This window comes from Scatophagus argus, chromosome 15 (genome assembly GCF_020382885.2).
Source record: "Scatophagus argus isolate fScaArg1 chromosome 15, fScaArg1.pri, whole genome shotgun sequence".
In the NCBI taxonomy this organism is placed as follows: domain Eukaryota; kingdom Metazoa; phylum Chordata; class Actinopteri; family Scatophagidae; genus Scatophagus; species Scatophagus argus.
Window position 1 is genome coordinate 11672815 of NC_058507.1, and position 14186 is coordinate 11687000.

Sequence of the window (14186 nt, forward strand, 5' to 3'; positions counted from 1 at the left end):
TTCTGACCATGGCTCAGTCATGTTGCATTCTGCTGCTTGTTCTTTTTATGATATTTTGATTCTTTCTTATTTGCTATTGGCTTCCGTTTTTTGGATTGCTCCTGATTTTCTCATCTTTACTTGCTTGGTTGCTCAGTTGGTTGCTTTCCATTCTTCTCACGTTTTTCTCTTTTCTGTTTTCCTTTGTTTGTTGCCCTCCTTCATCCTCCTCTTCGTTTGCATCTTCTCTTCCTTTCTCTCTCTCTCTCTCTCTCTCTCTGTCTTTCTCTCTCTCTCTCTCTCTCTCTCTCTCTCTCTGTCTTTCTCTCTCTGCCCGTCACAGTCGTTTCCACTCTGCAATATAAAGTCTCCACCCCTCCCACCCACCCAGACACTCCTCCTGAGTACAGACAGTACAGGGCTAGCACACTGCCACCCTCCTACGTCCGTGTGGCCTCCTCCTCCCCTCCCTCCACTGCCTCCTCCTCTCCCTGTCAAGAGAAAGAGGTGGGGGTTGCTAGGGACAAGGCCCAGCTCTCCTCCCAGCTCTCCACCTCACTCGCCTCAGCCTTTTCCCCAGTCCAGGCGGGAGTGACCACCCAGGGCCGACAGGTCCGTCAGATCCCCCTGTCTCCTCCCACAGCTGCCCGTCACCTGCACCATCAACAACAACTCCAGCAACAAGACATCATGCTCCCCCCTAAACATGGCACCTGGTCCGCCTCCCATTTGCAGCAAATGTATGCCCAGCCACCCCCTTCCTCCTCCCCTCCGGTTATGATGGCCATGCCTGTGAAGCAGGGTTTACCCCCACAGCCTGTCCTCCCGATGGCTCACCCTCTCCCGCCCCTGAACACTAGGATGAAGCCCCCACCTCTTGACCCAAGTGCTGTGACGGGCCCTTACCAGTACCCCCAGCACCAGGCCCACCCTCACTCCAACGGCCAGCCAGATGACTCCTACTCTCCTCATTCTCAGCATCTGCCACTCACTCCACAGTACTGCGAGGCCATCCCCCTTCCTCCTCTGACAGCCCCAGGCTCCGCCCCCAGCCACCAGCCCCAATACGCATCCACCTTCCACCCTCAGCAGCAACAGCATCCGCAACAACAACAACAACAACAGCATCCGCAACAACAGCAGGTGTACTACCAGCAGGCCCAGCCCCCCAACACCACTTTCTCCTCCTCCTCACCCCCCTCTTACACTGCCATGTCTGACGGGGGCTCGCCCAAGAAGACCCCCTCCCCAGTCCCCCAGCAAGCCCCCATGGCCAGCAGCAGTAAGTATGAGGAGGAGAGAGGAGGAGGTAGTCTCTCTACAGAGGGATGTTAGATGTTGTACTGTGTGTGTGTGTGTGTGCGCCAGTGAATGTCACTCAAGTAAATGCCCCTCACCTATAATGTTACTCACTAAAAGCCCGTCTTACCTGACAGCTGTTGCCAATGTTATCAGCACATAAAGTTTTGTGACATTGCGTGACCAGAACAAAACACCCATGCGGTGTGTGTTTGAACACTGTGAAACTCACTGACCTTTTTATACGTAGTCCTCTTGTTTCAGCACAATGCCGCAGGACAGTAGGCCTGTGATGTGTCATGGCATGAAAATCACAGGTGTTACTGTTAACGTTAACAATGGGTCCATTCTGTTCAAGTATCTCAGTTAAATGATAGCGTGAGTTAAGTACTAAAAGAAAAAAAACACTGAAGGAAAAATGTCCCCAAATTCACTGCAGTAGTAGAGACACTGCAGATGTCTGTGGCTCATAAACCCCATCCAGTCAGATGAAATGGATCAGCAAACAAATAGTAAACATGATTATATTTTTTCAGGTTTTGTTAACTTGCGTCATTACGTTCCAATAAAACCAGAGGACCATGTCATGAAGAGCTACAGTTTTTTCTCTGTTCATCTGTTGGATGTAAATATTGCCCAAAGCTGGCACTTTGATCTCAGTCAGTGTTTTATTTGAAATCTAAGTATGCTAACATGATGACATATACAACATGCTTTTTTTTTTTTTTTTTTTTTTAAATTGTCCTCAACCTAGATTGAGACAGCCTTCACTTTTCATTTTATTTAATTATCTTCTGGAAGTTCTCCTGCAAAAACTATAAAACTTGACTTGACCAAAGTTGTCCTCAACAACATAACACTACAGTCACACAGTTATGCAGTTGCATGCACTTTGAATAGTTCTTGGTCTCTTGGCACTTTCAGTATAATTTTTTATAGTTTTTTTATGGCTGCTGCTGTCACTGTCACAAGCTATATTACGAACATAGACATTGTGAAAGGATAATAGGTAGGCGTAACTTAAAGACATGGATATTTGAGCCCACCCCCAGTCACTTCCTGAACCACGTGCTGGAGAGCTGTCCCCATTTTGCAACTGTGTTACCGTGACAGTATGATATAACTGCACTAAAATGAAATCAAATCAACGACTGCGTGTAGAGTAGAAAATCTCAAAACTTCAGCTCTTGCCAGTTTTGTACTAAATTCTTATAATCATCCAGTTGACCAAATAACCAGTATTCCTCTGTACAAGTGTTGCCCAGCAGGGAGCAGTCTTGTAGGATTAAGTTGTTCAGTATTTGTTGTGCAGGTTATACATTCAGAGTTTCTATCATTCCTCATCATTCCTCAGATGGTCTTCATAAAACTTTCCACGGGGCAAGAAGGTAAATCAACACATACAACCATTAACCAATAATAAATTCTGCCTCTCCCAGGCCCACCTGTCTCTGCAGGTCACCCAGCTATGCTTTCTGTGGCACCTCCAGCTGCAGTTCCAGCACCCTTGGCTGGTCCTCCAGCCCCACCACCACCACCCGGTCCACCACCCCCAATGGCAGTGCCCCCACCCATGCCACCTCCACTGCCAACTGGTGGAGGTCCTCCTGGGGGCCTCCCTGGGGTCCAGCACCAACCTTCAGGACTGGCAGCAGCACTGGCTGGAGCCAAACTCCGTAAAGTACATAGGGTGAGTCTCCATGGCTCAAGGGCCAGTTATTCCGGTTTAGTCAGTAGTAAATTCTTGAAGCAATTGTGTTTTTATGGGGGTGGGGGTAAGGAGAAATGGTGCTCTCAGTCCAGAACCCCCCACAGCAAAAAACTGGAACCCGTATTCTATTGTGTTCCTCAGGATGAGAGCAGTCCGCCTGGATCTGGTGGCAAAAGTGACTCCAACCGGTCTAGTGGTGGCAGTGGTGGTGGTGGGGAGGGACTGATGCAGGAGATGAATGCCTTACTAGCTCGCAGGTAAAATAGCTACACACACACACATGCACCTCTCAAGAATGTCTTAAATTAATCGTGCAGAGAAACACAGCAAAACCTTCTGTTTTGTCACATTGTTTTCATTTTTGTCTTTCTCATGCAGTAAATGTTTATCTCAAAAATGAAATAAGCTCTTGCACCAGAATTTTATCCACATCTCAATCTTTGTACACTAGTTTCTGGAGTATGTGTATGTATAACTAACTGTTGTACTTATTTTCCCTTCACATAGACGGAAAGCTTCAGAGAAACCTGATGAAGTAAGTCCTGCGCCTTAAAGCACTGGTTTGACATTTTGTGATGTTAGATGAGAAAATTTGACACTATTGATACCAATCTTGTGTCTGTTTGTTAGCAGGCAAGCTTAGATTATCACAAAGACTTGAAACTGGGGGAAACAGCTGGCCTGGCTTGGTCCAGAGGTAACAAAATCTACTTACCAGCACTAGTAGAACTCAATTTAGATATTGTGTCTCATCAGTTCAACCTGTACAAAAGCTTAAGAGTAAAAAGTGAGTGATGTGGTTCTATATAGGGGCTTCATGTCCTGAACTGAATTCTGTACCAGTTAACAAGGAATAGTCTGGCACATGACAGAAAACCATGTGCGCTGGCAGACACCTTCAGACAGAGTGAACTGTTTCCCCTTTTTTCCAGTCTTTGTGCTGAGTAGTATTGACATTCCCAAAATGTTAAACTATTCCTTTAAGATGTGATTTGAAATCTTTGGGAATCTTCCAGTAAAGCTGATTAACTTTTGTGTTTTAATCATTTCTCTCCTTCCTGCAGGATGACTCTAGTGGTCGAGGGCCAGGTCAGCAGAACTCAACAGGTACAGAACAGCCCACTCACCAGATTATTATATAATACGCCAGTAGATTAGTTCCATCTTTACATCTGACTTGTAGCCTACAGCTTATGACTTTCTTTGACTTGATGATCGCCAGATGCTGTGAAGAAGCCATGGGAACGCTCCAACTCTGCAGACAAGTCCTCACTGGTGTCCAGGTCTGTAGATAAGAAGCTGAGGAGTGAAGAAGCATGTGGTCCTAATATGAACTAACTGACATCATTAACCACAGGGATTTCAGTATGAACCTCATCCTTTCCACTACAGGAACTGGTGCAAGTAAAAGAAATGTTGCAGTGATGTGGTTGCAATGAACAACAAAACCCTTCCAACAACACAGAACCCTTAAATGTGTCGCGTATAAATTTGATCAGCTGAAAAAAGACTTTGCTCTTATATCCAGTCGGTTTATCCTTTTGTGTTGCAGAGTGAGACCCATCGGCAGCACTAGTGAAACAGACACAGAATTTGACAGGATGAAACAGGTTTTTATCACGTGTTTTATTACATCTATGCAGTCGATTAACGATTGTACACATCCTCTTAGCTCACCTGCATATCTTGTCTCACAGGAAATTTTGGATGAAGTTGTACGTGAGTTGCATAAGGTGAAAGACGAAATCATTAATGGTAAGCAATGCTTGTTAAGTTTATTGCAGTATCTGGGGCCACAAAGCATATTTATTCTTTTGCACACACACTGGTTTTTACAAGTCACTGTCAGTGAAATTGTACAATTTTTCCTAACATGAAAAAGCATGTTGGCACCATCAATAATTCATAGTCCTTCTACTTTTCCCCACATTTGATGCAAAGATTAAGTGCACAACTCTGACATGCAACGTTCTTTCCTTTCCAGCCATCAGACAAGAAATCGGCAGAATCAGTACATCCTAATCTCATCTGAGCAACAGCAGGAGGAGAGTGAGTGGAGGAGCTGGAGGAGAATGGACATGCAGATGCACAGACACGAGGACCAGGGAATGTTCTCTCAATGTTTCTGTGACCTGTCGATGCGACGATGCGAGTTGCAGAGACGTTGTGCCAACATTTGAGTCTGCTGGACAGCAAAAATAGAAAGAAACAAAAACAGAGAAGAAGAGAGAAAAGGGGTTTATGAGACAGAGGAGCAGAAGAAACAGAATGGTGGATAAAGAAGATTTAAAATGACTGAGGATGGAAAATATACTCAAGGATGGACTGACATTCGTGCTGAGTTTGGTGTTGTGGTCCTCTCTGTGCACCTATAGACTCAGTCAGCCCAGTGTTGCAACTCTTTGTTCTCTGTTCAGTCCAAGTCTTAAGAAGAAAATATTTTTGTTTTCTAAGTTTTTACTGTTTTATTATTTAAAAACTGTGGTGATAATGATGATGATGCCGTTGATGACAATGAGTATTTTATTGATATTATAGAAGGAAAAAGGAATCTTGCACACCATGTATGTCAGCCTTTTATATTTTCTATTATTATGTTTTGTTTAGTTTAGCCCTAACTATTTGATGATAACAAGCACAATTTGGCTATTATGGTGCTGCAGACTCACCTGTCCTCAACTGGCATAGTTAAAAAAAAAAAAAAAAAAAAAAAAATCAGGCTTTTATGACCTTGTTCATACTGGCATTGAGTGTCTAACTTTTTCTCTCCATGGATGTTGAAAAACATGTTTGAGCCACAATTAGCCTCTTAAACAACCTCTTTGGCATCCAAGGCATAAGACTTTGAGGGAGCAAAGATTTTTTTGGCAGTTAAATAAATAACACAATAATAGTCTGCCCCACAACTCCAGTGTGACCGAGGTAGACATTTCTCTCTACCTGTTCTTGTGTGTGAGATCATTGAAACTTGGGGATCATTCACAAAACAGGCCGGTAACTGTAAATGTGCCACCTGGCTTTACCTAGATATAAAACAATGTAGTACTATTTATTAGTCACCCTATGCTTTGTGAACCTCCCAAGTATGCATGAACACACCCCCACCCCGTCTCAATGAATTAGTTGGGGGTTTTTTTTATTTGGTTTGGGAAAAATGGTGGTACATTTATTTAGTGGTTTGTTTCCATGAAGATTCCCCTTTTTGTATGACAAGTTGAACTTGATAATGGTAGCGATGTTAAAATAACCAAGGGGGTTGCTCTGGCAATATGCAAATCTTACCTAGATAAGAATGTGCAGAAAGCAAATGGTAGGCCTTTGTGATGGTAGCTAAACGTGTCTTTGCAGGAAGGATTTGGTTGAATATCAGTTGTTGCATTCTATCCACTCTGTCCGCTCTCAACTACATTCTGATTTAAAAGCTGGAAGTAAATTCATTCAAACTAAAACCAACCATATCCTGCTGTGTGTGTGTGTGTGTGAATGTGTGTGTATGTGTGTGTTATAGTATATTTTAATTATGTTCAAATAAAAGAAGTAGGCCCCATCTATTTAGCACAAAATAGACAGGAAATGAAAAATCAAGCACAAATGTATATTCCTTGGTAGTTTCTTCTGATAACGATCTTTTATGTAGTTTTTATGTATATTACAACGATTTAAATAGAAACAACAAACCTCACGCACACACAGATTGTACATACAGTGTGGACAACATAACAAACACCATTTCATTCTATATCACTGTAGTGCCATTGGAGTAAATATCCATTCAAATATTAATTTGGTTAAGGTTTCAATGTTTTCATCCATAAGTCAGAGGTGTTGATTTGCTGTAGTTTGTGATGTTAGAAGATTTCAGTTGAGTGAAGGTCAGGGACCACTTGTGACCACTGCTCCTCTTTGCTTATGCTGTTTTCTTTTGTTTAACCTATTTCAAAGTAATTTTCGTGGTTTTTCCTCCTCATCTCATTACACATAATTTTGAAGTGTTTATTAGGCCAATTTCTAAGTTTTCTTGTGTCGCTTTAAATATTCACAACATGAAAACCGACAATGCCTCGTCTTTGTGCTTTTGAATCTGGCACACATTCAGTATTTTTTCCAATCATGAGAGTCTGTGCTACTTTGGCTGTGATGCAGCCGTCAGTCTCACTCATTATCCTGCCCACCACACGTCGAAAACAGTAGCTTAATCAGTGCTGAACAGTCTGAATCTGCAACTTAACAATTAATCAAATAAATCCAATTGATACCAACTATAGTAAAAAGTACATTATTTGCCTCCAAATGAAGTACAATGGAAGTATAATGCAGCAAAAAATGTAAATACTCAAATATAAGTACCACAAAATTGTGCAGAGCAGTACTTTAAGTGCACTTATTAAAGTTTGACACTACTACTACTTACAAATATTGATCATTGCTTCCTTGCTAATAATCAGTATTGGCCCTTAAAGAAAATTTTTGGTCAATCCCTACTCTGAACTCATAAAGACAGGGACCAAATATTGGAAAGCTGCCTAAGGAGGTAGGAACAGTGGTCTTAAGAAGACTCTCTCTAACACTGAGTGAGAGAGATTTAATGAGATATTTGTTGAACAAAATTAAATGGCCGGTGGAGTTAATTCAGCATTCCTGAAAAAGCACTAAACATTATGATGCTCCCACTGGAAATTTCTGAAGAATGACTTGTTTGCATTATAAGGTGTTTCTGTTCGTTTTCCCACTCCCTGTAGATGTAATCAAACAGCTTACAGCACCATGGAGCTGTGAATCAGCAGAATGGGGTGTCATGAAGAAAAGGCTCTTCTTGCTGAAAGGTAAGTTTAAATCATTGACCTTAGATAAATGCACATTTTCCACTTCAGCCTTTTTCTGTAAGTATCATGTATCTGAGAAGCATTGTGAGGCTTGAGTCTCGCATTCAGAAATTCTTAAGAAGTCTGACAAGATGGTTACAAGAGGAAAATGATACCACAGATCAGTAACATTGCTGTAAAAAGTTGTGAGAATGTATGTGACCATTATCCTATAATAATAAGGACTTTTCTTATTACTTTTTGCTGTCTTCAGCTGCAAATGAGGAATTATTATTCACCATCATTTATCCCTTTGAAATACAAAAAATATTATTCATTGGGTCACAAAGATAGGCCATCTAGCTTTATCTGAATTCTATTGCCATTTCCTGACCGATTATGGACGAGAATGTCCAAAACGTTAAAAGTTTTACTTATAGTGACAAACACTACATGGCAAAAAAAACATTTAAACTACAGAACAGGACAATAAGTCATAGTGATCCATACATTTTTTTAATAACTGAAATTCGTATTTTTTCTTTAAAGGAAAACATCAGTCACAGATCTATTCCTGCTTGCTTAGCTTGTACTTCCGTTTTATTCGGGCATAGGGGCCAATGCTGTCATCGAACACAAAATCCCATAATACTCGGGTCCAGGAAGTGTGTTGAGGCAGGGAGTCGTAATACTCTGCTGCGATTTGCTTGACCTGCCGATATAAAGGAAACATAATGAGTGAGAGAGAAGAAAGGAGAATGTAAACAGTACATCTGGTACACATACTGCATACATGACATCTAAATTGCAAAATAACACTGCTGAAGTACCTCACTGAAGTGTTTCATTGTTTTGTTCAACAAGGAAATAATTCATACTTCCTACTCCTACAGGCTTTATACTTCTTGTCAGAAGTATCAATGACTTTTCTACAGTCCTGATTTCAAAAAAGTGGGACTGTGTAATAAGAAAATAAAAACAGAATGCAATGATTTGCAAATCAGTTTCAACCTATATTCAACTGAAAACAATACACAGTGGATATTTTATATAAGCATTTGGTGCCTGCAACACATGGCAGAAAAGTCAATGAACATGAGTAAACGTAGGAGGAATAAAACATTACCTCATCTGTGCACATTTCTGACTGAGTCACATAGATCTTCAGCCAAAGGTGGTTGTTTAACAATGAAGTCAAAAGCTCCCATGAACCCATGTTACTTCTCTGCATTGCCAAAATACATCTTATGGTTTCAGTGTTTTGACTGAATGACCCCATAGTGATAGTCAAAGAAGTGCAATTGGGACAGTAACACATTTGCTGCCACTTTCCTACCTTTTTTGTAATGTGTTGCTGGCATCAAATTCAGAATGATTGAATACTTCCAAAATAAAAAAAATAATAAAATTAAGTTTGTTTTCATTTATGTTTTACACATGGTTGGTTAAAAAAAACTGACCTAAGGAGGATCACATTCCTTCTGTTAAAAACAAAACTAGCTGATATACTAAAAATTATTCACACTGTTTAATAAAATCAGTTGCCAGCAGCATCAAAAGGCAGCTGTGGGTGCTGGAGACTCAGCAGTTAATCAGTTACAAAGCCTGGCCTTTCATTTGTTAAATATTTGCTGCAGATGGAAAAAAAAATTCACAAGGCTTTTGTTGATACCTTTTTATTTAGATTCTGACAGACGAGAAAGGCCCGTCTTATCTGAACACACCTTATGGTGATGCAAGTGTTGCAGCCATCCTCTTTCTCTACCACTCAGCCAATAATAGTCTCCCAATAAATGACTTAATAGTCTGTTTGCTGGCAATGCAGTCATTATTTATCACAGCAACACAGTCTCACCTGAGGTAATTTACTGCCGGGTATGCTTGGGAAGTCATGGTGCTCCATGTGATATCCGACGTTGAAGGTAACAAGGTTCAGTGCCCCATAGTAAGAATATGTCTCGTGTCCCTTCAGGAACATGTAATGCTCAGCTATGAAATGTCCAGAGATAGGATGCAGTCCCATACACAGGATAGAACCCGCAATTAGGTAAACAATGGGCTTCAACCCCCATAAATAGTAGATAATTAAGTCTACTGTGAGCTGAACAACTGCGTTCTGGATCTCCAGCTGACCCACTGGTTTAGGATTGACCACCAGTGGTCGAAGGGCGTAGAAGAAGGGCTGCAGGAAGAGCCAGAGGACCTTCCTTGTTGGGGTGCAGAAAAACCATCCCTCAATGTCTGTAGGGATGTCAACATCCAGCTGGTCGCCACCCAAATACCGATGGTGGTCGATGTGGTACTTCTTAAAGGAGGCAGAGTAAGGCAACCCAATGGGCAGGTTGGCCCACATGGCAAACCAGCGGTTCCACTTTGCCAGCTTGTTACCAAAGGCCACGTTGTGAGAGATGTCATGGATAGCCAGAGTCAGGGAGTGGTTGATGCAACCTCCGAAAGCATAAGCCCAGAAGAAGATCCACTTCCATGAGAGGTCGCGAACTAGATAACAGGCCAGGAGCTGGGTTAGGACCATGCCGGATACTACCCACTTCAGTTGGGGGTCCGGACCCATCAGAGACTTGATTTGTGGATATTTGGCTGAGGAGAGAAGCAGACAGAGAGTGTGATGGAGATGTTGGAAAGAATGGAATTAACAAGAGCAAAAGAGGATTAAAGGCAAACAATATTGTAGGTTGTAAAAAAGAGTAAAATATCTGTCATGAATCCAGTAGAGAAAGCTGTTTAGCAGGATTCTGTCATTGCTGTTTTCAAAAGCTTGTGTATCCCAAAGAACACAGTTGAGCATGTAGTATGGTACCAGCCTTTCTCCTGGGAAGAGCCTGCTGACAAAAGTCATTTTTTAATTGGCAGAGGTGTTTTGCTGAGAGTAATGAAACTCGGGGAGATACAAGGGAGAATTCACTGTTGACTGCTTACACTGCTGTTTTCATTTGTTATCAATTGAAATTTATAAGCCATTTCCAACTTTATCTGCTCTATAGGACATACAGAGTCTGGTTTGTTTTACTGCCCACACCTTACAGCCCACTAAGTTAACCAAATTAGTCCTATCCTTTCAAAACTCAGCATCACAGGGGTTAAAGAGCTGATCCCAGCATGCATTAGATGAAAGATAGTCATCATCACCATCACCATCAGCTGATGGCTTATGCAAATCTTACCTGCTCAGCTCACTTGCTTCATGGCTATATGAAAATTAGGCTCACCTTGGTAACTTAAAACAGAGTCCGGAGCCTTTCAGTGGCATTTCTGCTTGCACTTTCCTGACCAAACCCTTTTTATTCAGTTAATGTTTAGTCAAGAGGAATTTCTCACTGGCCCCCACAGTCATTTGTTTTAAATCAACACTTTATCAAAATACAGATCCAAAAGGATATTAAAGTTGATATTCTCTACATATGCTTTTGCATGATTCAAACTTACTTCTGATGTATCAATGACTCATGTTATTTAGAAGTTAAGTATCAGTAAATAGTCACCAATCAGTAACCAGACATCATAAAAAATACATGTTTCAAGCCACTGCATGAAACATATTGTACAGCTGTCACTGGATTTCAGCTTCATCATGTGAAAACAAGTCATTTCATTGAACTCATAGTCACGTACCTACACCAGCTCATGAAGGAGTCCAGCCCCAACTTTCAAATAAACATTATTTCATCATCAACTACCGGCTCCAAGTCAAAGAAACAATTAAACTGTGCATTGTTCAAAGCTAATATTTTCTAGAGCTGCTACAAATAATCAATAATCAAACAGTCTCAAGAGGGGCAACTTGTAAAATATGGCCAGAATTTGAAGATGCTCCAAAAATAGCTAGAATTAGCTCTGTTAGCTGTGGAGCAAGTGTCCCTACAGCTGACTATACCTGGACCATAAACTAAAAAACATCCCTAACATTCAATTCATAATACCATGGATCTATAAATATGTGCCTTTGATTACCACTAGTGGAAAGTTCAACCATAAACTTAATTATGGGTTACAAGGTCCGAAGTCTAATGTCAACACTATTTCAACCTCGGCATAGGTTGGGTCATGTAGAGACCAAAAGGAGAGCAGGTAAGGGGGATTTCATGCACTTGAAGACCTTGACTTGGCCAGTCATCCACCTCTCCTCCTCTTACACATCTCCAAATACGGGAAAAAAAAAAACAAAAACAGAAAGACTCCAGTCCTACAGGCAGTTGAAAGTTGATTAAATCAAAGGGAGCTCCAAAATAAAATGGGGCAGGAGCATAGAAAGAGAAAGGGAAACACTATCAACAAAGCTGGGGAACCGTGGAGAAGATGGCCAAAGGCAGACAGAAGTGAAGGGACTTTGCTGCTACCCTGTGTCATCATAACGGAGATGACTGATTGACTGACAATCACAATATCCCACATGATCACTTAACAAGGACAGCGAGACTGAACAACCTCTGACGTTTACACCCTGCTGCACCTACCACCAGGGCAGGGCAATTAAAAACAAAACATTTTAATAATTTAAAGCTCTGTGGTGTCAAACAACCCATCACTGACACCCATGTGACTGCTGGGCAAATCCACGATCAAATATCAAATATTATCAACAGGGGTTAGACCCTGTTAATCTAAGGGGACAAGACTGCCAAATTTACAGTGAAAAAATCAGAGCGACAAAGGTGACTGTTCTGATTTGATATGTTTGAAAAAGTAAGATAAACTAGATGGATAATACAATACACAATATAGTATATGTTTAGTCTATTTATCATTAATATAATTTTGTAATTTAGAAATCTCTCCTACTAACAGTTAGGCCTCGTGTGTTTACCTTTTGACTAACCTACACTGCTGTAATGTGCTACTGGATGTTTGAATTTCCCTCGGGATCAATAAAGTGTCTATCTGTCTATCTATCCATCTATCCATCTATCTACACAGTTTGCACAAATATTCTTTAGCATTAATTAACCAATGATAACCGATGTGGTTTAAGTTGGTTTTGGTAAATGATAGTTCTTCTTTCGGGGATACCGCTGATCCATTTCACTGTTACAAAAGCTTTCTTCTCACTTCAGGCACTTCATAGCACTGCATCTGTGTTTGTCATGAGCAGGGAATGTGTCTTGTTACCCGGCAAGCCCAGGGGCATTGTCAGCTGCACCTGCTATCAATATGCTTATTGTCTCACAAGTCAGGGAATAAGCTGACCGAGAGGCAGATTAGTTTACACACAAAGAACACACAATCCTCAGTGAGATTTTAAAAAGAAATTTTAATAACTTATCCGGTATATAATAATCACAGTTGCTCTCACAGCGATGTGAGGATCTGTCAGGTTAACGCCTTTTATTCGGATATAGGTCACTAAATTCATTTATTGCCTCTGATGTTGTTATCTAGACTCACCCAAGTTTTAACGGATATCGCACGATAGTCAGTTTTTATCTACGACATCCTAGTGCGACAAATTACTAAGTAATTACGATTCTCATCTTAAATATTTGCCAACGAAGCGTAATATTTATACTCGTGATTTATTTAAAAAAATCTTAACTTCCACCAACATGTGAATAATTCAAAATTATCTTTAGTCCATCTTTCGAGGCATGTCACTTGTTGCACTTCTGCTTACATTGTGGATTCGTAGCTTGTTAAGCAACCGCTTGTAAACAGGTTTAACCGGCTATGATTTTACAAGCAGGCTGAGGTCAAAGAAAAAAACTTCAACTTATTGCACAAACTAACCCGACATTTAACACAGCAGATTCCTCACTGTTGAAAACGCCTTTTTTTTTTAAATAAAATAAAATAAAACAAAAAAAAATCTTACCCAGGATTTCTTTTCTTCTTGAAGTGTGCGGCTGGTCATTGTAGACCCATTCAAAGTCGTCTCTTCCACCTGCCTTCCCCATGGCTATCCTCACTGTGAATCAGTCGACTGTGGCGTTATGTGTACCATCAAACAGTATCGGGGCACACCCACTCGCACAGGTTGTAGGGTGAAGGTGTGATCACAAGCTCCTCCTCGGAGCTGAGGGAGGGACGAAGCTGGCCGTGCACCTGGTGAAATTTATGTATGCTCCCTAGCATGTGAACAACTGCATCCTTACAATCTTTTTCCTATTCATATATTTAATGGGCTATTGTAAGTTCAAAATGAATGCTAAAAAAGAAAGTACACTAAAGACATTTTTGCTTTACAATTTATTTATTGACCAGACCAGAATTTCATATAGCTGTTAATCCATCATCATTCCATAGAAATACTTGTATACATTTGACAAATATGCAGGAGTAACAACCATTCCCGCCAAATGGTAGGCTAGTGGTTTTCCTAATTGTTTCTCTCTGAATATATGTTACAGAGTAGGCCCTAGGTTTATGTGCAAAAAAGTTGATAT

At 41.0% G+C, this 14186-nt stretch overlaps 2 protein-coding genes across 4 annotated transcripts in view; one reads left to right on the plus strand and one right to left on the minus strand.

Annotated features, from left to right (window-relative positions):
* evla (Enah/Vasp-like a) overlaps nt 1–6447 on the plus strand; it is a 35780-nt gene extending 29333 nt beyond the window's left edge. For 2 of the 3 annotated variants that reach the window (XM_046411889.1, XM_046411888.1), the window contains exons 6-14: nt 323–1261; nt 2718–2968; nt 3131–3246; nt 3497–3524; nt 4054–4096; nt 4212–4272; nt 4542–4599; nt 4687–4744; nt 4974–6447. In XM_046411889.1, coding sequence (XP_046267845.1) covers nt 323–1261; nt 2718–2968; nt 3131–3246; nt 3497–3524; nt 4054–4096; nt 4212–4272; nt 4542–4599; nt 4687–4744; nt 4974–5011 — 1592 coding nt within the window. In that variant the 3' untranslated portion in view covers nt 5012–6447. The remainder of the gene's footprint in view (nt 1–322; nt 1262–2717; nt 2969–3130; nt 3247–3496; nt 3525–4053; nt 4097–4211; nt 4273–4541; nt 4600–4686; nt 4745–4973) is intronic. The other variant, XM_046411890.1, reaches the window with a different exon arrangement.
* A 148-nt stretch (nt 6448–6595) lies between these two features.
* degs2 (delta(4)-desaturase, sphingolipid 2) lies at nt 6596–13813 on the minus strand. Its single transcript, XM_046411895.1, has 3 exons — nt 13616–13813; nt 9647–10389; nt 6596–8503 (listed from the first exon to the last, which is right to left on the minus strand). Exons 1-3 carry the CDS (start codon nt 13695–13697, stop codon nt 8360–8362), a joined length of 969 nt encoding a protein of 322 aa, XP_046267851.1. The 5' UTR covers nt 13698–13813; the 3' UTR covers nt 6596–8359.
* Between the last annotated feature and the right edge of the window lie 373 nt (nt 13814–14186).